This window comes from Micropterus dolomieu, linkage group LG04 (assembly GCF_021292245.1).
Source record: "Micropterus dolomieu isolate WLL.071019.BEF.003 ecotype Adirondacks linkage group LG04, ASM2129224v1, whole genome shotgun sequence".
NCBI classification, from domain to species: domain Eukaryota; kingdom Metazoa; phylum Chordata; class Actinopteri; order Centrarchiformes; family Centrarchidae; genus Micropterus; species Micropterus dolomieu.
In genome coordinates this window covers 9,316,348-9,341,605 of record NC_060153.1, presented here as the reverse complement: position 1 = coordinate 9,341,605, position 25,258 = coordinate 9,316,348, and the positions used below count along the sequence as shown (strand labels likewise).

At 40.0% G+C, this 25,258-nt stretch overlaps 1 protein-coding gene across 2 annotated transcripts in view; it reads right to left on the bottom strand.

Moving 5' to 3' along the window:
• Positions 1–25,258, bottom strand: part of tbck (TBC1 domain containing kinase) — a 50,993-nt gene that overhangs the window by 7,755 nt on the left and 17,980 nt on the right. For both annotated transcript variants that reach the window (XM_046046608.1, XM_046046607.1), the window contains exons 23-24: positions 20,929–21,101; positions 5,664–5,827 (exon numbers count right to left, since the gene is read on the bottom strand). In XM_046046608.1, the coding sequence (XP_045902564.1) occupies positions 5,664–5,827; positions 20,929–21,101 (337 nt within the window). The remainder of the gene's footprint in view (positions 1–5,663; positions 5,828–20,928; positions 21,102–25,258) is intronic.

Genomic DNA, 25,258 nt, shown 5'->3' with positions numbered 1-25,258 from the left:
CGGACTGTGAGACTGTGAGACTGACTGTGAGACAGAGAAAGGTGGACTATAAGACTGGGAGATGGATTGTGAGACAGAGAGAGACGTGGACTATAAGACTGTGAGAGGAACTATGAGACAGCGAGACAGGTCGACTATAAGACGGACTGTGAGACTGTGAGACTGACTGTGAGACAGAGAAAGGTGGACTATAAGACTGGGAGATGGATTGTGAGACAGAGAGAGACGTGGACTATAAGACTGTGAGAGGAACTATGAGACAGCGAGACAGGTCGACTATAAGACGGACTGTGAGACTGTGAGACTGACTGTGAGACAGAGAAAGGTGGACTATAAGACTGGGAGATGGATTGTGAGACAGAGAGAGACGTGGACTATAAGACTGTGAGAGGAACTATGAGACAGCGAGACAGGTCGACTATAAGACGGACTGTGAGACTGTGAGACTGACTGTGAGACAGAGAAAGGTGGACTATAAGACTGGGAGATGGATTGTGAGACAGAGAGAGACGTGGACTATAAGACTGTGAGAGGAACTATGAGACAGCGAGACAGGTCGACTATAAGACGGACTGTGAGACTGTGAGACTGACTGTGAGACAGAGAAAGGTGGACTATAAGACTGGGAGATGGATTGTGAGACAGAGAGAGACGTGGACTATAAGACTGTGAGAGGAACTATGAGACAGCGAGACAGGTCGACTATAAGACGGACTGTGAGACTGTGAGACTGACTGTGAGACAGAGAAAGGTGGACTATAAGACTGGGAGATGGATTGTGAGACAGAGAGAGACGTGGACTATAAGATTGTGAGACGGACTGTGAGACAGAGACACAGGTGGACAATAAGACTGTGAGACGGACTGTGAGACAGAGAGAGAGGTGGACTATAAGACTGTGAGACTGTGAGACGGACTGTGAGACAGAGAGACAGGTAGACTATAAGACTGTGAGACAGAGATTGACTGTGAGACAGAGAAACAGGTGGACAATAAGACTGTGAGACAGACTGTGAGACAGAGAGAAAGGTGGACTATAAGACTGTGAGACAGAGAGAGAGGTGGACTATAAGAATGTCAGACGGACTGTGAGACAGAGAGACAGGTGGAGTATAAGACTGTGAGAGGAACTGTGAGACAGAGAGAAAGGTGGACTAAAAGACTGTGAGACGGACTGTAAGACAGAGAGAGAGGTGGACTATAAGACTGTGAGACTGTGAGACGGACTGTGAGACAGAGAGACAGGTAGACTATAAGACTGTGAGACAGAGATTGACTGTGAGACAGAGAAACAGGTGGACAATAAGACTGTGAGACAGACTGTGAGACAGAGAGAAAGGTGGACTATAAGACTGTGAGACAGAGAGAGAGGTGGACTATAAGAATGTCAGACGGACTGTGAGACAGAGAGACAGGTGGAGTATAAGACTGTGAGAGGAACTGTGAGACAGAGAGAAAGGTGGACTAAAAGACTGTGAGACGGACTGTAAGACAGAGAGAGAGGTGGACTATAAGACTGTGAGACTGTGAGACGGACTGTGAGACAGAGAGACAGGTAGACTATAAGACTGTGAGACAGAGATTGACTGTGAGACAGAGAAACAGGTGGACAATAAGACTGTGAGACAGACTGTGAGACAGAGAGAAAGGTGGACTATAAGACTGTGAGACAGAGAGAGAGGTGGACTATAAGAATGTCAGACGGACTGTGAGACAGAGAGACAGGTGGAGTATAAGACTGTGAGAGGAACTGTGAGACAGAGAGAAAGGTGGACTAAAAGACTGTGAGACGGACTGTAAGACAGAGAGAGAGGTGGACTATAAGACTGTGAGACTGTGAGACGGACTGTGAGACAGAGAGACAGGTAGACTATAAGACTGTGAGACAGAGATTGACTGTGAGACAGAGAAACAGGTGGACAATAAGACTGTGAGACAGACTGTGAGACAGAGAGAAAGGTGGACTATAAGACTGTGAGACAGAGAGAGAGGTGGACTATAAGACTGTCAGACGGACTGTGAGACAGAGAGACAGGTGGAGTATAAGACTGTGAGAGGAACTGTAAGACAGAGAGAGAGGTGGACTATAAGACTGTGACACCGTGAGTTACAGAGACCCAACCGTTTCCAATGAAGAGAACAGTGTGTGTGGGTGTGTGTGTGTGTGTGTGTGTCTGTTTGTGTCCCTCTGCGTGTGTTAGCTGTAGTACCAGGTAGTAGTAATTAGTGCAGTAGTAGTGGTTGTAGTAGCAGATGCAGTACTCTGGATGCAGTACACTTAACTTCATTGAGGAAATAGCTTAACGTCTGTCCACCAATCAGAACACAGGACCAAGTATGTGTGTGTGTGTGTGAGAGAGAGAGAGAATGTGTGTGCGTGTGTGTCTCCCTTTGGTCTCTCTCTGCTTATTAACATCACCTGGGCAACCAGCTATCCTATATAGACAGATGGCAAAATCTCTCTCAGACTTTGCCTCAAACAAACCCGCCTAGAGACAAAACTATAGGTCGTATCGACGAAATGACCTGACCGTCAGCTGCAGAAGGCATTTGCGAACGATGTGATCTATTTTTTGTGTGGATAAAGTTGAAAAAAGGGACCACTTTGGCGAGTTGAAAAACTGGTACGTTCCGCTCTGGTCAAGAAATGTTGAGGAGAATTTACTATTGAAGCCTATGGAGGATTTTCTGTCATTCTTGTCCTTTGAAAGGACACAGGGACAAATCTATAAGTCCGAGGGATTTACTAAACACGTGAGGAACCACAACAAAAATACCTACATTTCTAGTATAATTTCATGCCTGAAGAGTTAAAATTGTGGTCAGGCCAGCGATTTAAAAATTATTTTTTATGATGAGTTCTCCAGCTGGCTGCCCTCAAGCGATGACATCACGTGCTCTAGCTCTGAACATTCCGTCTCATCCGCTTCCATTATAAACTCAGAAAAAGCCTGAATTCTTTGCCAGACTAAAACAGCTGTAGTGAAAAAAGTATAAAAGATATGAAAAAGTTGAATACAACCTTAATAGCTTAAAGATTTCTGAACATTTTAAAGTTGAAATTAGAGAAATAGCTGAAAGTATGCAGAAGTAGTAGGCTTTGAAAGCTGAAGCAGCTGAAACACGATTCTCCATTGACTTACATTGTATTAAAAATGTAAATGTAAATGTAAAAATTGCTTAAAAAGCTTAATAGCTTAAAGTATAAAAGCTACAAAAATAGTTGAATATTTCCCATAATGTCCTTAAAGAGCTGAACATTATGATAGTGGAATGGTTTTTGTAGCACAAAGTATGCTGAAGTTATCGAAGCCAAAAAACGTACGGAAGAATAATAATAAAGCTTTGGATAACAATGCCTTCAGCATTCACACTAAAAATAATAATAATAAAGGTTAGCAACAACATAGGATGCCAATGCTTGCAGCATTCACACCCAATAATAATAAAGATTTGGATAACAATAGAGTGAATGCCTCCAGCAATAATAAAGGTTAACAACAACATAGGATGCGAATGCATGCAGCATTGACACACAATAAAAATAAAGATTTGGATAACAATAGAGTGAATGCCTCCAGCAATAATAAAGGTTAGCAACAACATAGGATGCGAATGCATGCAGCATTGACACCCAATAATAAAGGTTAGCAACAACATAGGATGCGAATGCTTGCAGCATTCACACTCAGTTATCTCATGAAAGAGGAAACTATGGTATAGCCAAAAGGCCAGAAGAATGCATTTTGCACAGGATCACAGGCTAATCTCCACTGCTTTACGTTCCAGTTTCTCAGACTGCAGGATATGATGGGGTAGCCTGGGTGGATAAGAAGGGCCTAAATGACTGGCACTGAACTGGCAGAACATAACTTAAGTATAACACCCACCCTAAATCTGCCCCTATTTTCCTTGTATGGGAACCAGGCACCCTCCGTGCCTGTGGTTCCTTTTTTAAAACTCTGCAAAGCACTGGCACCAGGTCAAGAGGTAATCAAGAGATTAGATACACTGTGGGATAAAGAGAAAGACTTCTTGCAGAAACATGTGCAACTGTGTAAGCATTTTGTTTCTGTGTGTGTCAGGACCCTTTAACCTTGTGCAAACATTTCATGAGTGAATGAAAACATTTGTCTTTATGTGCAATTAAAAGAGAACACAGAATCACATATAAAACCGGCATTGATATGGCACAGGCATGACATATTTGTGCCAAACAGGTGCAGACATCATATAAAAACCACCTGCATAAATTCAGGGATGCATAAATCACAGCTTTTACAGAGACCTGGCATACACTTAAGGACTTGGACTCTGACCTTACAGGAACCAGGTTGGTTCACCTGTGAGACTGAACAGAGACATGCTCATCAGAGAGAAATCTCAAAGCAGAGGGATCTGTCTGTATTTCAGCCAGTTGCAGGGTAGAACATCACTGTCAAAGTGGTTGTGTGCACACTGAGTTGTAGTCAGTGTCTGTGTACCTGGATATGTGCGCAAGCACAACAAAATTGCAATTTGATTAACCTCAAATTGTGCATTTGTGTTTTTAAACCAAACAAAATCTAAAGGTGCCGGTATACTTCTTCAGAGGTGCTTGTGGTCAATAGCTTGGGAAACCCCCTCCCCCGACATCCAACGTCGGAATTCAGGGGACTGTGTCCGACAATTTCTGTTTTGTTCCAAGGCCAACAATTTGACATTCACACCCACTTCACGCTGTGATAGGTCAGCTGTGCGAAAGTGAGAAAGGAACCTTCACTAGTTCTCTTTATTCATTCCTTACACAACTATTTCTGTAATTTTTTGTGTGTACCAATATCCCCAAATGTAAATCATATTGCGTCCATATGACAGCCAGCTTTTCCGTAGGCTTTTCTGTGTGGCCGTTATGAACAATTATAAAATATAAAATGTTGTTTGTGTGCGTCAGGATCCTTTAACCTTATGCAAGCATGACTGACCACCAACTAAAGAGAACAATGTTTCACACATCAGACCTGCATAGATATGGCAAAGCCATGACATATTTGTGCCAAACAGGTGCAGACATCATATAAAAACAACCTGCACAAATTCAGGGATGCATAAATCACAGCTATTGCTGAGTTTCCCTACCAGTCAGTCAGAACTGAAGAAGTCTCTTGAATGAGGGATGAAAGTATCTTCAGCCAAATCCAGTTGCTATTGATTTTAACCTTCCTTGGATAACTATATCTGGATCAATGAGAACCTTCACAGACGTAATTCTCCTTTCATGGGAAACAATTCAAAAAGTTAATTTCTTTCACATATCCACTACCTGTTTGATTGAAGCATAAAATGTAAGATTTATAAAGCTTAAGGAAACAGAAAGCTTCGAGCTGGAGTAGGTTTGCTGATGTTAATTCTACTGGAAATAACCTCATCTGTAACTGACAATACTGCATATCTCAGTTTTGTGAACACAAATGTTAGCAGAAAGTTTGATGCTTTGTTGGACGCAGTCCAAGATTGTGCAAACAAGCTCCAATCTGTGTGCACCATTTCCGGATGTGCCTCAGCAGAGAAAAAAGTAGAAATATATGTATATATCAAAAATGCCAGCATTACAGAAATAACTGCTGAGACAGGTGAGCAATTGACATGTACATTTCATAGCAACACAGAAATGGTAAGGATACTCCTCTACGGTGCGGATGTCAACAGCGATGATTTTGGGCTTGCCAGCTTTGGTTCTTTTGGTGGGCCCGGCCAATGACAGCTCACAAAGGTCGATTAAGTCCTCGGCTGAGATCCTAGGGGATACTTCTGCTTTCAGGTCACACAGCGCCAGAGGCTCCCGAGACTACAAGAAAGGAAGTCACTGGATATCAGATGAAGAGGGAGAAAATTGTAGCGCAGCCATTCAGAGAGTTTCTTAATTTAAATAATGGAATTTGGACAAGTAGTCATTGTAAGATGACACAAGAGAGACAGAAAGAACAGTGTCGGGTTGGATATTACTGTTTCATTAAAACCAGGAAAACAGTGATTAGCCTGAATGCCTTCTTTGTTAACTAAATCTCCTCTGTATTAATGAAATATCTTTCGCTGTCCTTTTAAACAGCTACCTCAAGAATAGAATTACACTCTGTATTACCATAAAAACAGTATTACAGCTCAGAGAGCACCAGAGAAGACCAGCAGCAGTGACCAGAACATGGTCCTTTGCCAGTTTCCGCCTGCGCTGCCAAATGGGTTCATTACAGCAGCGAGCTGGAGGCATGGCTGCAGGGGAGTGAACCCTGGTCTCTATAATGGTGAAAGTGTGTGGCAATTCTATGATTCCCAGATGCCCTGAAACCATTTTTAAGCATAACAAGTGAAAAGAACAGAGGATGCTGACATTTTTCCCCCCAAGTGCCTTAAACAACTAACAAACAAATGTACTGTGATAATGAGTGCTCATTAAGCAGTTTGGTACTGCTACAGTATTCATTAATATGCAAATTAATAGGGGAGAAATACTAACAGCATAATCTATAAATTTCAGCACACTGTGTGAAGCCATTTAAAGGGCAGAGAAGGGCCAAGTGAACGTCAAGTAGGTTAAGTGCCAAAACTCTGCCATCCATGAAATAAAATGTTTGACAGCAGCTAACTCCATTGGCTAGCTGAGCAATCATCCACCCACCCAACAGTGAAGAAGTCAGTGTCATCTGTGAGACCTGAAACAATGTTACAATTCTGTCCACTGTCCACCTGAACTACAAGTGTTTCTTTTAATCAGCCTTAAGTGCAGAGTCCACATACTGAATATTTGGCTCTCCAAATAAAGTTCTAAAGAAGTCAGAATTTACAATATTACTATATTATACACAGTGGTAAAAGGTAAATTTTCTCAATTACTGTACATTTTTAAGTAACATATATAGATATTTGTATTTTACTTGAACATTTCCATTCTATGATACTTTATACTTCTACACTACTCCACTACCTTTTAGTCAAAAATGTTGTACTATACTACTTTTATCTGACATCTATAGTTACTGGTTACTTTGCAGAATTGAATGCACTGCAGTAGATTAAACTACTTAACAGTATGGAATGCACTTTATACACTGTTAATGAATCAATAATAATGATCCAATAGTACATAACACTGACAGAGGCCATGCTACATAATGAGTACTTTTACTTTTATCCTTCAATACACTTTGTTGCTTGTGTACTTTTACTTACATCAAATTAATTAATTGTAGGACTTTATTTATAATGGAGTAGAGCTGACCCCCAATAGTCGAAGATTCGATGCTTCGATGGGCGGAGCCGGATTCAACTGTCAATCTCATAGTCAAAGCTTTGCAGCGAAACAAGGATCATGCCATTTTGGCGATATGGGGGTGCTGAACATCTGATTTTACATAGAACTACCAGTTTTCTCCGAATAAGTTAATATACAGCCTCTTGCAATATACATTTCAACATTTAATGCTGTAAATAAACATGTAAAAGGAATAAAACTTCCAATAAATGTTTTTAAAGTGCGTGAATAAATCCAAAATTGTAACCCTCTGTGCGCATTTCTGCAGGCTGAGGAAATTGCTCACAGTTCATAGCGGTATGAAGTGAAGCCCGGAAGCGAGAGAAATATCACGGCAAATCCGTGTTATCAGAGAAGAAGAAAAATGATAAACAACCAACGCAGATGTTAAAATTGTTGAAAGTTTTCTTAATTTAAGATGCTGCATAGAACACATGAAGTCAAAGGAATGCAATCACCTTATTACACACATAGTTTATTCAACTAGGGTTTATTTTAGTTTTTGCTTAATGATGCTATTTGACCAACACAGTGTATTGATTAATTACAAATATATATTGACATTTAGGCTACCTCTCCTCCACTCTGTAGGGCAAGAGCCTGCAGGACTTAAAAATAAGGCAAAAACATCAAATAAAAAGTGTGCAACGTGTTTCAGCGTCGTCAAGGTAACGTGATAAAGTGGCAAAGTGCTGTCCCGTTCCCGTTTACAGCATTTTGAGCCCTCTTAAACTCAATCACTTTCCAAGTGACATCAGTAAAGTCTGTGAGGGTTCAGGGCTTAGGGCTTAGCATTGGGATTGGGCCCAAGCCCCAGCTTCACGGTGTTGTGCCGAGTCGTCCGCACCTGGCAGGACTTTTGGATAATTTATCACCATAAATGAACCAAACAAAGAATATTTAATCGTTTTTAAATAGCCTACTATAGGCTACTTGAAATAGACCCGCGAGGAACCGCGACATGCATGTAGTGTAGAGAGAGAGAGAGAGAGAGAGAGAGAGAGAGAGAGAGAGAGAGAGAGAGAGAGAGAGGAGAGAGAGAGAGAGAGAGAGAGAGAGAGAGAGATCTTCAAAAAGCCTCAGTTTAGCAGGAAATTTACAGTGTAAGTTGAATGAATAGAGACTGCAGCTCTGCAGGTTCTCAAGATTAAAGCGGAGCTACTGTGTGTAACCCCCCCCGCGCTCGCAATCGCCATCGCCTATAATGGAATATTGTTTTTATAGTATGGTATTGCTTTTACTATTATCTGAATACTTCGTCCACCACTGACTCTATGCATATTTCAGGAATACATCTAACAAACTAATTTGTTTGTAGTTTGTACAACTAGTTTGTTTGTTTGTACTTTTATATATAATATTACTTGAGCAAAACACTGACCCAAAGAGACTATAAGGTAACTTAATATTATCATATCAACCTAAATATTATAACATATTTGCAACAATCCCATAAAATAAAATGTAACCAGGGAAACAAAAGTTTTTGTCGCTATATAGCCAAAAATCATACACTCTATGGTACTTTAAGCCTACTTGCAAAGCCTGATTGCAGGGTTCTACTAAGGCCTGAGTATGTCTGAAACCCTTGTTTCCTTGTAAAGCTGGACTGCAGGTTGTAACAAGAGACATGTTACATTTCCTCTTTCAAATTTTCAACAATAAGGTTTTTGTTTTTGTTTCTAATAAATATTCATTGCCTGTATCCATTCTCTATAGTAATAATTTGTATGGATTTGTCTAAAGGGTGCAGTTCACTGTCCTGCATCGTCACAGTCAGAATGGGAAAAGGGAAGAGATTTGAGTGGTGCATTATTTTCAACAAACAACTTTATCCTGCTCCCTTGAATTATCAGCAGAGAGAGATTGACAATAGCTCTTCTGGGCAATATGAGACTGCACGATCAGAGCTAGGATCTACATATTCATGATGTCTTACTGCCACGACCAACGGTTTTGTTTGTTGCAAAGAAAAAGTCACTCACCTCTTCTTTTTCAACTTTCAGTCTGTTCTGTCAAACAATAATTGACCATAGTAAATGTAAATGTGAAAAGAAAAATATAAACACCTGTACCAATTTGATGTAATACAACACAACAGCCCTTCGATGTTTGTTTTTTGTTGATCCTAGTCAGAAGTATGGTACGTTTTGTTTCCACCAGGAAACTGTTTAGCAGTGGTGATAAGCCACCCAGATCCTGATGCCTCTTGATGAGGGCCAAAACATGAGCCACACTATATGTGGCAGTTATTGTTGGCAAGCGTTTCTCTCTTTCCCTGAAAACTGATATTTTATGTCATTAATGTGTTAATTTTCTAAAATGTTAGTGGACGTGGGTTAATTTCAGGTGCGGTAGCCCACCTCCACTACGAAAGACAGCAAGAAACCCTAAATATAATGCAATACAACACAACACTACTACAAGCTGTAGCCACCAAATTTTCCATGCAGTTGAGTCTACATGTTTAAAATAGGCAGCATTTATTACAGGACTTTCAATCCCAGATTTTAGACCTGCAGAGAATACAACTAGAATCACTGAGGTGACATTGACTGGTCCTGTCTTGATGGCAACAAGGAAATTGTGGCGGAAGATAGTGACTCCATGGAATTACCCCTTAAACAGCTTGTTCAAAGTCAATAGCAAGACGCTCCAGGTTCAGTGGAAATAACAGAGTGCTGTGCGAGGGAAAAGAAAAGTGGGAGTCCAGTAAGTTCCATTTGAGAGTAAACCAAGATGTGTCTGAACACACCTGCTCAGTAAGACCACCCAAACCGAGACCAAGCCAAGACCAAGACCAGAGTTTATCGAGACCGAGACAAGACCAAGACTTTTAGACCAAGTCGAGACAAACACCGAGGGAGGGCGAGACCGAGTCAAGACCAGTTCCCCACATTACATGACACAAAAAAATGTGGAAGGAGATTATAGGTACTTCTCAAATTGATCTGAAAGATCCACATTCCCATTAAAACACCCACATACAAACACTAAGAGCTGAAATCAACATAAGCATCTTTATTCAATACTCCTTTTCCATGCTTACCATCGTGGGGAGGGGTGACTGTTGTTAATGGTAACAACACCTTTTAATTAGGGTTATTGGTTGCATATGAAGCAGTACGTTTTACATCCAATCAAAATTTGGATGTTAACAAATAAATCAGACAATGCAAAAGCAATTTATTGATATTCCCAAAGTTATGGTCTTGAAATAAAATCCTATATCCTGTAAAAAAGTCCTCCATGTCCGAGACCAAGACAAGACCGGGTACAAACGCGGTCCAAGACCGGTCTCGAGTACTACAACACTACTACAGGGGCGCAGAGTTTATTCATTTCAAATGTAGCTTGTACTTGGTTATTAATACTTCAACAAGATGAAATAAAATACAAATCCAAAGGGGGCACAGTTGCACCAATCTCTCCATCAAACGTTAAAGTTTGGTTTTGGACCATATACAGCATGTGTGTGTGTGTATAGCTGAGACTTAACCTCCTGAGCTGGCAGGGCTTTTCACTGTGATGAGCAACGATTACAGCAAGTCCTGTTGACTATCATATGCCAGTTTATCACAGAAGCAGTCGTGCATGTGGCTGATGCAGTTCAGTCACATACACAGTGTTCTGGTGGTGCTGCTGGTCAGTACAAAATACAATTCACTTCTTGTCTCATGCAGGGAGTTACTAACAGCAATGAGTAAACAAAGGGAAAAAAGAGAAAAAAAGGAAACAAGAAGAACAGGTATTTACTGATAAATGCTAACTCCTGTGTACTGTTCCATGGTCTTGGACCTGTATGAATTTTTCAACATTTGTCTAAAGACATACAAAAAGTGGGGAAAAGGTAGTGGGTCAACCGCCCTGCCTTTAAGGAATGCTTTTAAAAGATTACTTACTGGAGAAATAACTTAACACTTAACATAAGACCATGGATAAGCAGTTGTTATGACAACTCACCAAAGCTAATCTTTTCTGTACACATCATTAAAAAAATAACTAAGTGGGTGTTTAGCCAACATGTGTTTGGTAACGGGGCATTTTAGGAACATTTCTGTGGAAGGTCATCAGACAGTGGGGGCGTAACTAACGATTTATTTTCATTGTGGATTAATCTGTCGATTATTTTCTTGATTAATCGATTAGTTATTTGGTCTATAAAATGTCAGAACATGGTGAGAAATGTCAATCAATGTTTCCCAAAGTCAAAGATGACGTCCTCAAATGTCTTGTTTTGTCCAAAACCCAAAGATATTTATTTTACTGTCATAGAGGAATAAAGAAACTCAAAAATATTCACATTTAATCAATTAATCATTGCAGCTCTTTCAGACAGGTTACGATCTTTCATCACAAAATGTAGCTGAAAGTGGACGTGGACTTCGGATATCTCTAGTGTTGAATGGGCTCATTTGCTTGGCTGAGCTTATATATAAGCATATTTTCAGTGTGGTGATCAGCAAAGATCAGTGGCAACACCTACAGATCTACACAACACATGCATATCAATTTATCCATACACATACAATATACTGATGGGAATAAGCAAAATATGCAGCCTGTCATTGCCAGGGGCAGGCAGAGCACTGTGTGGTGACTTAAATGTCATGATGAGTAGTGTGTGCCAGCTGAGAATGGCTTAATGACACTTTTTGCATTTCACTGGCCTGACAATGATGAGGCTAAACTGGAGCCCCTGATAAGTAGACACAAATCCTCTGCAGTGGTTTGTGTTTGTGTGTGTGTGTCTATGTACAAATGCTCATGGTACACAGTTGCCAAAAGAAACAAACCCAGTCACTTAAAATGTTGAACTGGCAAAATCAGTGTTGAACAGCTTGGATAAAGCTTGATGACAAGGTCAATGACTCATTCAAAGTGCCTTCACACTATGTGATTGTAACAGTGCTGAGATTCTCATGTCATCAAACAACACAGTCTGTGGTGTTTTCTAAAACAAAAAACGATTTTATCTGCCAAGTCTGCAGTCAGACAAAGAGAAGAAGAACATAATTGAGGCCATGATCTGAGAAAAATGCTGACAACAAAGACCCCTCACTGTAGCCACACACGCATAAACACACACACACACACCAATTTCTACACAAGGGAACCTTTTAGAACAGAGAATCCCCTTTTCATATACTTCCTGTTTTAATTCTGGCCATCCAGCGGTTGCTCTAACTTAAATTATTTTTCTTGGGAAAGGGCAGAAAAAGCAGTCTAATGAAAATTCATCTCTGTTACTGCAGACAAAGATAGAATTTGAATCCAGACGTGGACTTTGACAACTGAGTTACAGTGGCTGAAACATAATGCTGCTTTAGTGTTGCATAAGCAACTTGCTCTGCATTTAAGTTTGATGACTGAAAAATGCTGGGAGACAGGACCACAGTTTTTCATAATTTTATGAACAGTTATTCATAAAACACTTTAAAGGAATCAAAAATTATACAGCATGTATGTACAGTACTCAAGCTGAAATACTGAACTATGACTTTGAAGAGCTTAACTTGGAAGATTTGCCACTGGACTATGTTACAGACTTTACATATGACTAAGCGTTTATGACCAGAAACTGTACATGGGGGAGACACCGTAACATGTACATGCAATGCCATCCAAAACAACAGACCTGAAATACATCCCATCTTTGTGAAGCGAAGAAGGTTGAGACAGTCTCAGAGACGTATTTATTCATGGTGCTGTACTGGATTGTATTAAATTGAGAGATGATTGAGTTGTTTCTAAAAAAAACGTCACATGTGTCATATTGTCAACAAAACTATATATAATAAGCTTCAAAAAGCTACAATTTATTGCTGAGGTTTTGTATTAGATTACATCATATAGTGTATATTATAGAGGTGTGACTGTGTCTAAGCCATGTATAATATCTTAGTAAGAGAACATTTAACATACCGGTTTTACCCATTCACTTGTATAGAGTACATTACCCCTACCTAACTGGGAATGCTCCATTCGCTCACAGTTTTACATGTTCATGGGTACATGTGACACACAAGTACTGAAAAACCAGGGAGCACTTCTCTGTCCTCGTGGACATCCATTCGCATAATCATTGAAAGGAAAGGAGCTCTGCCAGCTGTTATTTGACATTGAGCAAAACATCTTTTTCATCCATAGGGAATGGCACTAGCCTCCTGTGCACTGCACTGCACCACATTTAGTTTGTTTAAATTTCTCCAAGCCCCCAATGTTGAGTATAACTTTCTAGAAAATATGGTACAATAAGTTATCATGGCTAGCAAATTCACACATTTATCGTGTGTTCGGTTCTGTTGAGATGCACAACTTGTACATCTGAAAACAAATTTAGCTGTTTACAGCTATTGTTGCACAAAGCCGGCTATACTGAGGCTGAGTCTCACATTAGCTTGCTAGCAGTCGTGCACAAATTTGCAAGTGAACACCACTATCAACAAACTGTTATAGAATATTTCTTAGGGGGCTTAATTGATGTAACAAGAAAAGGTAAGACAGGTCTATGTTAGAGTCTTTAGCTGACCTTACAAGTGTTCACTGACCTTCCAGCTCTAGTTATTACTTCTCACATGTAACTGTCCTTGTTAGGGAGACGACAGTTAGACTGATAAGGTAGAGACAGTAGCTCAGGCACCACAAAAATCAAGGACAACTGAACAAATAAGCAAAATCTGAATAACTCAGCAATATCAGCCGGGCTAAACACTCTTATTCTGAAATGCTCCATGTAGGATATGTAGCCCGCACAGAGCAGAGCGGAACGGCCTCACAGAGTGCTGTTATCCATAGTTGAAGCACACAAAATGAGAAATTAACATGTTAACAACATGTAGGCTAAACGCTCCACTGCTGAAACACTTCAGTGTGAGTTGATGCTGGAAAAAACACAGCACAGCCACTGCCTGTGTCTGTTCAGCTGGCACCATTATCCCACACGTTTTCCTCTAATTTCGTTTGTTATTGTAAAATGTACCAACCTTTGCCTGCTCTGATTGGTGAGTAGGACCATAACAGGAGGCGCATGGCGCTTGTGATTGCCGAGCAGGTCTGTCACACACGGATGACAACAGAATGAATTTGTTACTGCATGAGTGTTTAAAACAGGACAGATGCTCTGTATAATTAACCTACATTTTATCGCCATCTTTAGCTAATTGCATTCTTTCAAATCGCAATTTCGATTTGAAAACGATTAATCGTTCAGGCCTATATCAGAAGATACTATTATACTTACAGTTAGTGAACTGTATGATATCGGTGGAAAGCACACACGAATGTAAAAAACTGCTACAGGATTAGTGTTTATACTGTATGTTTGTTCAAATGGCACATTTTAAATCAGATGAAAAGATAGCGAAAGCCTTATCAAAGCTCTTAGCTCTTTCAAACAGGCCACTTTCTACTGATCAAGGTGTTTACATGAAGCATTATTTTCTGATTGATCTTAAAAGCCGTAACTGAAAAGGGATTTTGTAAGAGACTGAATGTTGTCAGATGTAACTTCCCATAAACCTTCATTTGCTGTTACTACATTCTTCAGTCTTACTCTTGTTCACACACTATACAAACTTTACCAGTGTTTAATTGTGAATGTTAAATGTGTGAAAAAATGCAACGAGTCAGAAGTCCTAAGGTCAGAGTAAAATTTGTTCTGACGTGTGAAATGAGTAATGAGCAAAGGAATTTCTAGATCAACATTCAACTTCTTATTTTCTGAATTTCCTGTCTGCAGTCATACCGTACAATTAGTTTTGTGTGTGTCTGTGGTCAGTCCAGTGTTGAGTGTGACATTTCAACACAGTGCACTCCTGCCCGAATGTTTTCTGAGGAAGAGGTGGGGTGCAGATAGATGTGGTCATGGATCAATGCCACCACCCATACAAATGAGCCTCGGCTGAATGAGAAAGATTACAGCAGTCACTTGGGCACACAGCAGATAGGGCTGACAAGAGTGTTTGTGAGCTTTCTGGACATAATGCATTCAGGTGTGAAAGGCAAACAGGGCTGCGCCACATAAACTAAACAAAGACAAAAGGCCTATGTGGAAAATCATCAGCATCTGCTCTAAATGTTTGCTGTATTTATTTTTTTAATTGCAAATATTTCTGTACTTCTGTTTCTAAGAAGGGTGGACTTAAAATCTTTGGCAAAATCTCGCACTCTGTAAGCAGCCTGCAAAGCATCTGTCAAAGGAATCTAATTTAATGTATTTTGTTTACTGCAAAGTGATTTGTAACAGTATTTTATTACACAATATAATAAAGTTTTACTTTATTTATAGTTTTACTTTATAGTAAATAAAGTTTAGTTACAGTAAATAGTGTTTTACTTTCTTTATGCTTGTATTTGTAAAGACAGTTCCTTTTAAAATTAATCAATTTTACGGCATTTGGGAATTGAAGACGGAGGCTGCCATGTACTGTATCAAGCATTGAACTGTAACCTTTTCTTTTTTTATTCCTGAGAAACTCATTCTGACTTGAAGAATCAATACAGCTTAACAGGCCTACTGGAGTCACTCCGCTGCTCTACAGTCAGGTGTTGATTAGTGAAAAGAACAGGTGATGGGTAATGTGCAGTGAGTCGCTCTTTGTGCAAATTAGAAATAGGGTACTAGTACCAAAACAGCAAAAACATTATTTCACAAGGAAAAATAGTGTGGAAGCTAACAAATATCTCACGTAAAATTTATCTCACAATCAGCTGCTGATAATACACACTTAATAAAGATTTAATGACGCTACTGGCAAAAACACTCATCATGTCTGTACAGTACCAGTCTGTATGGGTGGCATGTGATATGAAATGCTATAGATTTATTGTTGAATAGAATTTTTTTAAAACATGTTTTAGAACAATTATTGATACAATATATGATGTTCAAATCACTGATCATAGATTTTTTGACAGCATTATTTTGAGATTAACTTTTGAGTATTATAATAAACTTTACACTATTAACAAGCATATTACCCTTTTATTACCTCACTATTACCTCACATTAATCAAAAAAGAATGTCACCTTAACATTACCTATTACTAATCTGTGATTTCATCAGCTCACATTGCCCCATTATTACCTTGAGATGTTGCCCCATTTTTAGTATTCTATTTACAAAAATTAAAACAGACTATTACCAAGATATTTTCATTGTTCTTACCAAGATAATGTCTCTGAAATTACCAAAATAATAACCTATTATTACTATGTTATTAACAATCTGGATTGTTAGGAGATGCCGGGGGACAGCCTGAGTTAGCCTCTGGTAGCCGTTCCCCGGCATCTCCTGTGCAGCCAGGAAGGGGTGGCTGGGTGACTGTCCGAAGGAGGAATAGTCGTAAGCATTCAAAGCCCACGGGGCACCATCAACCTGTTCACGTTTATAACAGATTTTCCCCACTCAGCGACACATCCGCTGAGAAACCAACTCTGATCATTGGCAGCTCCATTTTGAGAAACGTGAAGTTAGCGAAGCCAGCGGCCATAGTTAAGTGCATCCCTGGGGTCAGAGCGGGCGACATTGAGTCTTATTTGGTGTCCAGCAAATGATGTGGGCTTTGTAGATCATTGGCAGACTTTCTGGGGAAGACCTGGTCTGATTCAGAGAGACGGCATCCATCCCACTTGGGAAGGAGCAGCTCTCATTTCTAGAAATCTGGCCAAGTTTATTAGTGGACCAAATCCATGACAACCCAGAGTTGAGACCAGGAGGCAGAGTCGCAGTCTAACACACTTCTCTGCCCTTCTAATTCAACAGATACCCACCCAAAACCCTACGCAGAGTCGCAGTCTAACACACTTCTCTGCTTTTCCATTTCAGGAGTTACTTAGTGAAAATCCTATAGTGACGGTGTCTGCCCCCCCACCATCGAAATTATTTAAATCAAAGGTAAACAGAAGAGGAGCTGTGCATAAAAACCACAAGAGCAATAGTGCAAACTAATAGGAAAATTAAATGTGGACTCTTAAACATCAGATCTCTCTCTTCTAAAGGTGTACTAGTAAATGAACTAATATCAGATTATGATATTGATTTATTTTGTCTTACTGAAACCTGGCTGGGTGATGGAGAATATGTCTAAATGAATCCACCCCTCCCAGTCATATTAATACTCACATTCCTCGAGGCACAGGCCGAGGAGGTGGAGTTGCAGCTATCTTCGACTCTAGCCTACTAATCAGCTCTAAACCTAAACTAAACTATAACTCATTTGAAAGCCTTGTTCTTAGTCTTTCACACCCAAGTTGGAAATCACTGCAACCAATTCTTTTCGTTATAGTGTACCGAGCACCTGGTCCGTACTCTGAATTCTTATCTGAATTTGCAGAGTTTTTGTCAACTTTAGTACTTAAAACGAACAAAGTTATTATTGTAAGTTATTATTGAGATTTTAATATTCATGTGGACGTTGAGAATGACAGCTTTAGTACTGCGTTTATCTCTCTGTTAGATTCCACTGGCTTCTCTCAGAGTGTTCATGAACCGACTATTAATAGTGTTCCCACAGAATCCCTCTTTATCCGACCACTGTTTGATAACTTTTGAGTTTGTATTGCTGAACTACATGCCACTGGGCAAAAATTTCTATACAAGATGTCTGTCTGATAGTGCTGTAGCTAAATTTAAGGATGCGATTCCATCAGCTCTAAATTCATTATCAAGTCACAAAGTAACGGAGGACTCCTATGCTAATTTCAGTCCCTCCCAAATCGATCATCTTGTTGATAGTGCCGCAGGATCACTGCGAATGACACTCGACTCTGTAGCCCCTCTAAAAAAGAAAATAATAAAACAAAGACGGTTAGCTCCATGGTATAATACTGAAACTCGCAAATTAAAGCAAATTAAAGCAAATATCGCGGAAACTTGAGAGGAATTGGCGTTCCACCAAACTGGAAAATTCTCGTTTAATTTGACAAGATAGTCTTAAAACTTATAGGAAGGCCCTCCGTAATGCCAGAGCAGCGTACTACTCGTCATTCATAGAGGAAAATAGGAACAACCCCAGGTTTCTTTTCAGCACTGTAGCCAGGCTGACAGAGACACAGCTCTATTGAGCCAAGTATTCCCATAGCTCTCAGTAGTTACGACTTCATGAGCTTCTTCAATGATAAAATTCTAACTATTAGAAGCAAAATTCACCAAGACCTGCCCTTAACTGGCACCAACTTATCTCTAGACTCGGGAACCTTGGAAGCAGCTGTGGAATCAGATATATGTTTGGACTGTTTTGCTTCCCTCAACCTTTACCAACTAACTTCAGTAATTTCTTCATCTAAACCATCAACCTGCCTCTTAGACCCCATCCCGACTAGGCTGGTTTATTTGAGGATTTTCAGTCAGGATTTAGAGCTCATCATAGCACAGAGACAGCACTGGTGAAAATTACCAACGACCTCCTTATTGCATCAGACAAAGGACTTGTCTCTGTACTGGTTTTATTAGATCTTAGTGCTGCATTTGATACCATTGACCATCAGATCCTATTGCAGAGACTGGAACATTTCATTGGCAATAAAGGAACCGCTCTAAGCTGGTTTAAGTCCTATTTATCAGATCGATTTCAGTTTTAACATGTTAGCAATGAATCCTCCATGCACGCCAAAGTTAGTCATGGAGTTCTTCAACGATCTGTCCTCGGACCAATCCTCTTCACTTTATATGCTTCCTTTAGGCAATATTATCAGGAAATATTCCATAAACTTTCATTGTTATGCAGATGATACTCAGTTATATCTATCGATCAAGCCAGATGAAACTAATCAGTTAGCTAAACTTCAAATGTGCCTTCAGGATGTTAAAACCTGGATGAGCTGTAATTTTCTAATGTTAAACTCAGATAAAACTGAAGTTATTGTTCTGGGGCCTAAGCACCTCTGTGACGCATTATCTAAAGATATAGTTTCCCTTGATGGCATCGCCCTGGCCTCCAACACCACTCTGAGGAATCTTGGAGTTCTCTTTGATCAGGACATGTCGTTTAAGTCTCACATTAAGCAAATTTCAAGGACCGCCTTTTTTCACCTACGTAATATTGCGAAAATCAGGAACATCCTGTCTAAAAATGATGCAGAAAAACTAGTCCATGCATTTGTTACTTCTAGGCTGGATTACTGCAATTCTTTATTATCAGGCTGCTCGAAAAAGTCCATTAAGACTCTTCAGCTGATCCAGAATGCTGCAGCACGTGTTCTGACAGGAACCAGGAAAAGAGATCATATTTCTCCTGTCTTAGCTTCTCTGCATTGGCTTCCAGCAAAATCCAGAACAGAATTTAAAATCATTATTCTTACGTACAAAGCTCTTAATGGTCAGGCACCATCTTATCTTAAAGAGCTCATAGTACCTTACTACCCCACCAGAGCACTGCGCTCCCAGATTACAGGGATACTTGTGGTTCCTAGAGTCTCCAAAAGTAGACTAGGAGCCAGAGCGTTCAGCTATCAAGCTCCTCTCCTGTGGAACCAGGTTCCAGTTTGGGTTCAGGAGGCAGACACCATCTCCACATTTAAGAGTAGGCTTAAGACTTTCCTCTTTGATGAAGCTTATAGTTAGGGCTGGCTCAGGTGAGTCCTGAACCATCCCTTAGTTATGCTGCTACAGGCCTAGACTGCCGGGGGATTTCCTATGATGCACTGAGCTCCTCTCTCCCCTACTTCCTCTCCCTCTGTATGCAACCTCATCCCATTATTGCATGTTACTAACACAACTTCTCCCCTTTCCGGTAGTCTTGTGCTTTCTCGTCCCTCTCCTCTCTCCTCCTATCACTTCCTGCAGGTGTTTCTGGCTCTGGATCTGTGGCTGCGGGTCACCTGCTAACCCCGTTTTCCTGCTCGACACCCTCTGCTACAACAACTATTGTTACTAGTCCTATTGTTATTATTGTTATTATAATCATTAACATTACGATTGTTATCATTAACACTACTATACATATCTATACCATTTTTCATTTAGTCTATAGCAACATCACCTTTGATGTCTGTACCTCTGTGTGTATATTGTGTAGGCTGCCTCCCTCCCCTCTCTCTCCTTCCATCCCTCTCTTTTTCTCTCTGTTCCTCTCCTGCCCTCTCTCTCTCTCTCTTTCTCTCTCTCCCCTTCACCCCCAACCGGTCGAGGCAGATGGCCGCCCACCCTGAGCCATGGTTTCTGTCTAAAAGTTTTTCCTTGCCTCTGTCGCCTAGTGCTTGCTCTTGGTGGGAATTGTTGGGCTTCTGTAAATAACATCATAGAGTATGGTCTAGATCTGCTCTTTTATAAAAAGCGTTGTGAGATAACTGTTGTTGTGATTTGGCGCTATATAAATAAAATTTAATTGAAATTAAGGGTTTATCACTTATGTCCCCTGTTTGCAAAGATATAGATTTTCCTGCAGCCTCACCACACATTTTATAGGTTGTTTCAAGCAAAACGTCAGATCTTACTGTGCCTCTAACATCAGGTCACACCAGGAAATAAATAATAAAAGAAAACCTCAACAGTCACTGGCCCAGGGAAAGTAAGAAGTATTATGTAGATAACAATGCAAATCAATTCACAAATTTGCAAAGCAAAGGGGGCTTCACTTCACTTCAAATTTATGGCATTTTTGCGTGTGATTGTATGTGTGTGATGAGTAAAACTCACCAGGTCTGTCTTGGGCATGTCCTGATAGTCAGACGAGTAGTACGTTGCCGTTTTCCCAAATCCATTGTCACCAGCGGCCTTTGGTGGCTGAGCATGTTGACGGTAGGTAGCGCTCTTTGGAGTCCAGCAAAAGAGGCTGATGGATTCCCGAACACAGCGCTCGATGTCAATTTCTGTGCAAATATAAAAAGGAAGGAACAGGTGAAAAATGAGAAAATGTTAACTTGCCAATGTTGGCGAGTAGACAATAATAAGATAGCAAACATTAAAATATCTCTCTGTACCAAATTTCAGTGAAATCCCTTGACAACTAATGAATGGATCAAAAACAGGGAGTATTCTGCTAATCTCTGAATTTTCAATTATCATTGACAAATTATTTAACTGCAGTGTCAGAATATGAATGAATGGTAAAAAAATAAAAAAAAAATCAGACTGTAAAGCATGAGAATAAAAAAAATTTGATTCCCTCCCCTGAATCAGACATACATTATAAGAGATTATGTAAATGTAGTGTGGGAGGTTTAGTTGCAGAAGTGAGCAGCTTGACCTTGGCATTTTGCTGCCATTAATAATCTTCTCAAGTAGTTATCCGGCAGTGCCAGTGGCTCTTTAAGATAAAGTGGCCATCGTTTAGCTGCTGTCCCTCATCTGAGCTCTTGTCCCAAAAAAGGGTTTTAGTGCAAAAGCAAAATTTCTCCTCTTCCCCCAATGCCTCTCCAGCAGAATCCATCCTTCTCCTTCTTCTTGCTTTGAGAATACAGGATTAGGGAACAGGGACTCACTGGATTAGCTGAGGATTTGGATAAATTAGGAATTCTTTCCTTCACACTCTTTCACAATGACAGCCTCTCTCTTTCACTCCACTTTTTCGTGGATAATAAGCGAGTCTGGCTAATGAGGGCTCTTTGGCACGACCTGCACCTGGCCAAGGCTCAAGTTAAATTATATAGAAGATGTATCTTTCCCTCACTCTGTGCTACAGCGGCGTTAAGGTTAGGGGATTGTCAGCTCTCATGGGCTAGGACCTCACAGACTCAGTTACAAGGTTCATTCCAGTGAAAAACACACTGGTGGTCTGAGATTCCTCACAGACAGTGAAGGAAAACACAGTTTCCCTCCCTAGGGCGACAAATGCTGCATGCAATCTCCCCTCTGGCTAAAAGAGACAGGAATGTCGAAGAGGAGATTGATAGCAGTTTTAACAAGCCCTGGGCTCAGCTGGGCATTCCAAGGCAGCCAATTCTGTTAAGAAGCAATTTTTCTTTTTAGTCAGGCAAAATTACATTTTAGTAATTACGTATCGGCGTTGATTGTGGGCTGTGACATGTTGCAATGAATATCAGAATAACGTGATTACTTTAAGTACAACTCAGGGGCTTGGTGGAAGTGGATTGCGGTGCAAAGGAACACAAACCTGACAATAATGAAGATGAGAGAATTTAGTGAATTAAAAGAAACTCTATTAAATTATAATGTTTCCAACCCTTGATATTATAACAGCCACACCATGAAAATTACTCTTGATCATCAATTCATAGATTATAAAGGCAGCCATCTGTACTTTTGACAATTCCCCTCTCACCTTTTGAATAGCTCTCATTAGGTGGGAGTGTGGAAAGTGAAAAAATCTATCGTCCAGTACGTACGACCAATTATATTTCGACAAAACTTGAGGGAATGGTTTGTTTGTTTTGAGGAAATTGAAATGGATGACTGCATTGCGTTTCTATGGCTTTTTGGGGTGCACGTATCATTCATGGAAGACAACACTAAAGTGACCACAATTATGCCCTTACTAAGCAATGCTCTAATTTTAGTGATCAATCAATGTTCAGTGCTCTCAATCATGCACCATCACATACTAAGAAGTCATTCCTAACTGATGCAAGCTTGTCAGCGAGATTGTATTTGGTCCTAAGAGAAAAACATTTAATTACCTTTCTTAATCTTCCTTGGATATAATTAATTAAATTAATTAAAACTTATCTTACACAGGATTTAGAAGAGCTGTAGAGGTACCTAACCTGTTAGGACAATACTACCTGAGCACAAACATGCATGCTTATTCCAGGAGGTATGAAATGAATATATATATATACACCAATTGGTGCTTTAAAAAACAAAAAGCTTATTCAGATATGTAGACTGTATTAACATTTCTTGACAATAGTTCAATCTGCAATCTACCTAAACTGAGACGCACCTGAAAACAAAGAAAATGCTTTGGGAAACCACAACTGTGATTGCTTTTCTTGAACTTGCATTACAAGATGTAAAAAAAACTAGTGCGAATTTGCAATAGCTGCAACCCCCATACACGCCTGCATCCACACCTTCACACACATACACACAACAGCTTGATTTTGCTAAAAACTGCTTGATCCTAGATGTTGTGGCCAATTGATCCAGCCAGACATGACGCACAGATGCACCAGAAACAACAAAGGGGACCAGCGGCTATGCCAATGTGTTGCCTAAATTGTTATTGTTGCTGAACTACATTCAGAAATCAAAGGATTACGTATACTGAATGTATACAGTAAATAAAAAATAAACAGACACACCGGATAAAATGTGCAAGATACAGCATTAGACAGAAATCAACTCAGTTTGGCCTTTCAAAATTAAATCTGGGTGTCACTTTTATCAGTTTAGGATAAATACAGGTTTTTCTTTGTGCAAGTAGTTTATCTTACAAGTAATGCTATTTTGTGACCAGAGCAACTTGTCAATCTTCCAAATGTGTTCATTGCAGATCAGAACCACTTAGAAAAACTACAAAATGGCATTAATCATTTATTTTTATGGTTCTGAATGTCATAATCAGTCAGTGTCAGTCATCTACTAGACATCTCCCCACGCTTTAAGAGTGAAGCTCACTAATAACTCTCAGGTTTTCTAAGGCCGGAGTATTGTTTTTGTTTGAGTATTGACATTTTTCGGCTCAATTCCTGCAATGAATCTGAGCTGATTAATACATTTGGCCCCAGATCAATATTGTCAGGATCCTATGGATATTACCTAGGTCCTCCTTAAAGTTGGTTGGCTTTAATAGGACTAAAGTTTATTTTATTTATCTACTCATTTCAAAATGCTGCAGAGCAGACTATCAGCCAAAACCCCTCATGTAAACGCAAATATGCCAGTCCATAATTGTCATGCACTCCCAACACTAAACCTTCAGATCAATGTTCTAACTTCTCCTTCTGCTTGTGTTGTCTGGGTGTCCCTGTGTGTAATGTGGCCTCGAGCACTTTCAGCAGCTCATGGTTGTTTTTCTCAGAACTAAACATTTATAACTAGAGCTCATCAGTTCTGTGCCCAGCTTTGCTTGTTGAGACAGATGCTAATGTCCCGTGAAGGCAAATGCCGCTGCATCATCAGTAAACACACGGTTCCTGTCAGCCGGAGAGCTTCTCTGGTCCATTGTGAATCAATGAAGTCTCCAAACAAGAGAAAGTTATAGATCACCCGAGGCTACAAGACTAAGCAAATGGGATTCACCAAATGAGATTAATTGCTAACAAATGGCAGGCTGAGATGCATTGCTGGCTCCAAGGCAAAATGTTGCCACATAAGTCTTACCTGTTTCACATTTCATTTAATTTCAGATTCTGACACGGAGCGTGGTCATCACAAAAATTTAATTTTAATTTAGCTAAATGTTAGGCTTTCATTAGTCTGGAGAGTCATGTGACTTCAGTAACAATTGTGGGAAGAGAATGAAGGATACTGACTTCCAGTGATACATGAACCAGTGGTTGAACAAGACCTCATAGCCATAGGTCCTAAACCTGGACCTCCCCTCTCTTGTTGGAATATTGGCAACTATAGACTTCACAGTGTTATGTGTAATAGGCTTGTCACTGAGAATTATTGTCACTGGCCCTATTTACTGCCTAGAAGGAGGAAAAGAGAGAGGAGTGTGTCTGAATCATTTAGGAGCCACTGTCCTGTAATGTTTTCTTGACCGTTAACGTTTAAGTCAAACAGTTGCAGACAGGAACAGAAAGAGAGCAGTTTTTTTAATTTCACAACTAAATTGTCTACTTGTGCATTATCCATTTCTCTGAACCTTAGTCCTTTACCTTTTTACCACCGACAAACTCATCACCACTAAATACAGGCTTCCATCATGCATAGGCTAAAATGAACAAAAATGTCAATGATTATGTGCACCTGATATGAATGGTACAAAGACAGAAATGATGTGCTCCTACAAGTTTATGTTGTCACTAAACTGCATGACGACTCAGTTCAACATTGCCGTTGCTAGTTTGCAATGTAAATACAGTGTTAATATATTTGCTGAATTAAATGTGTACTT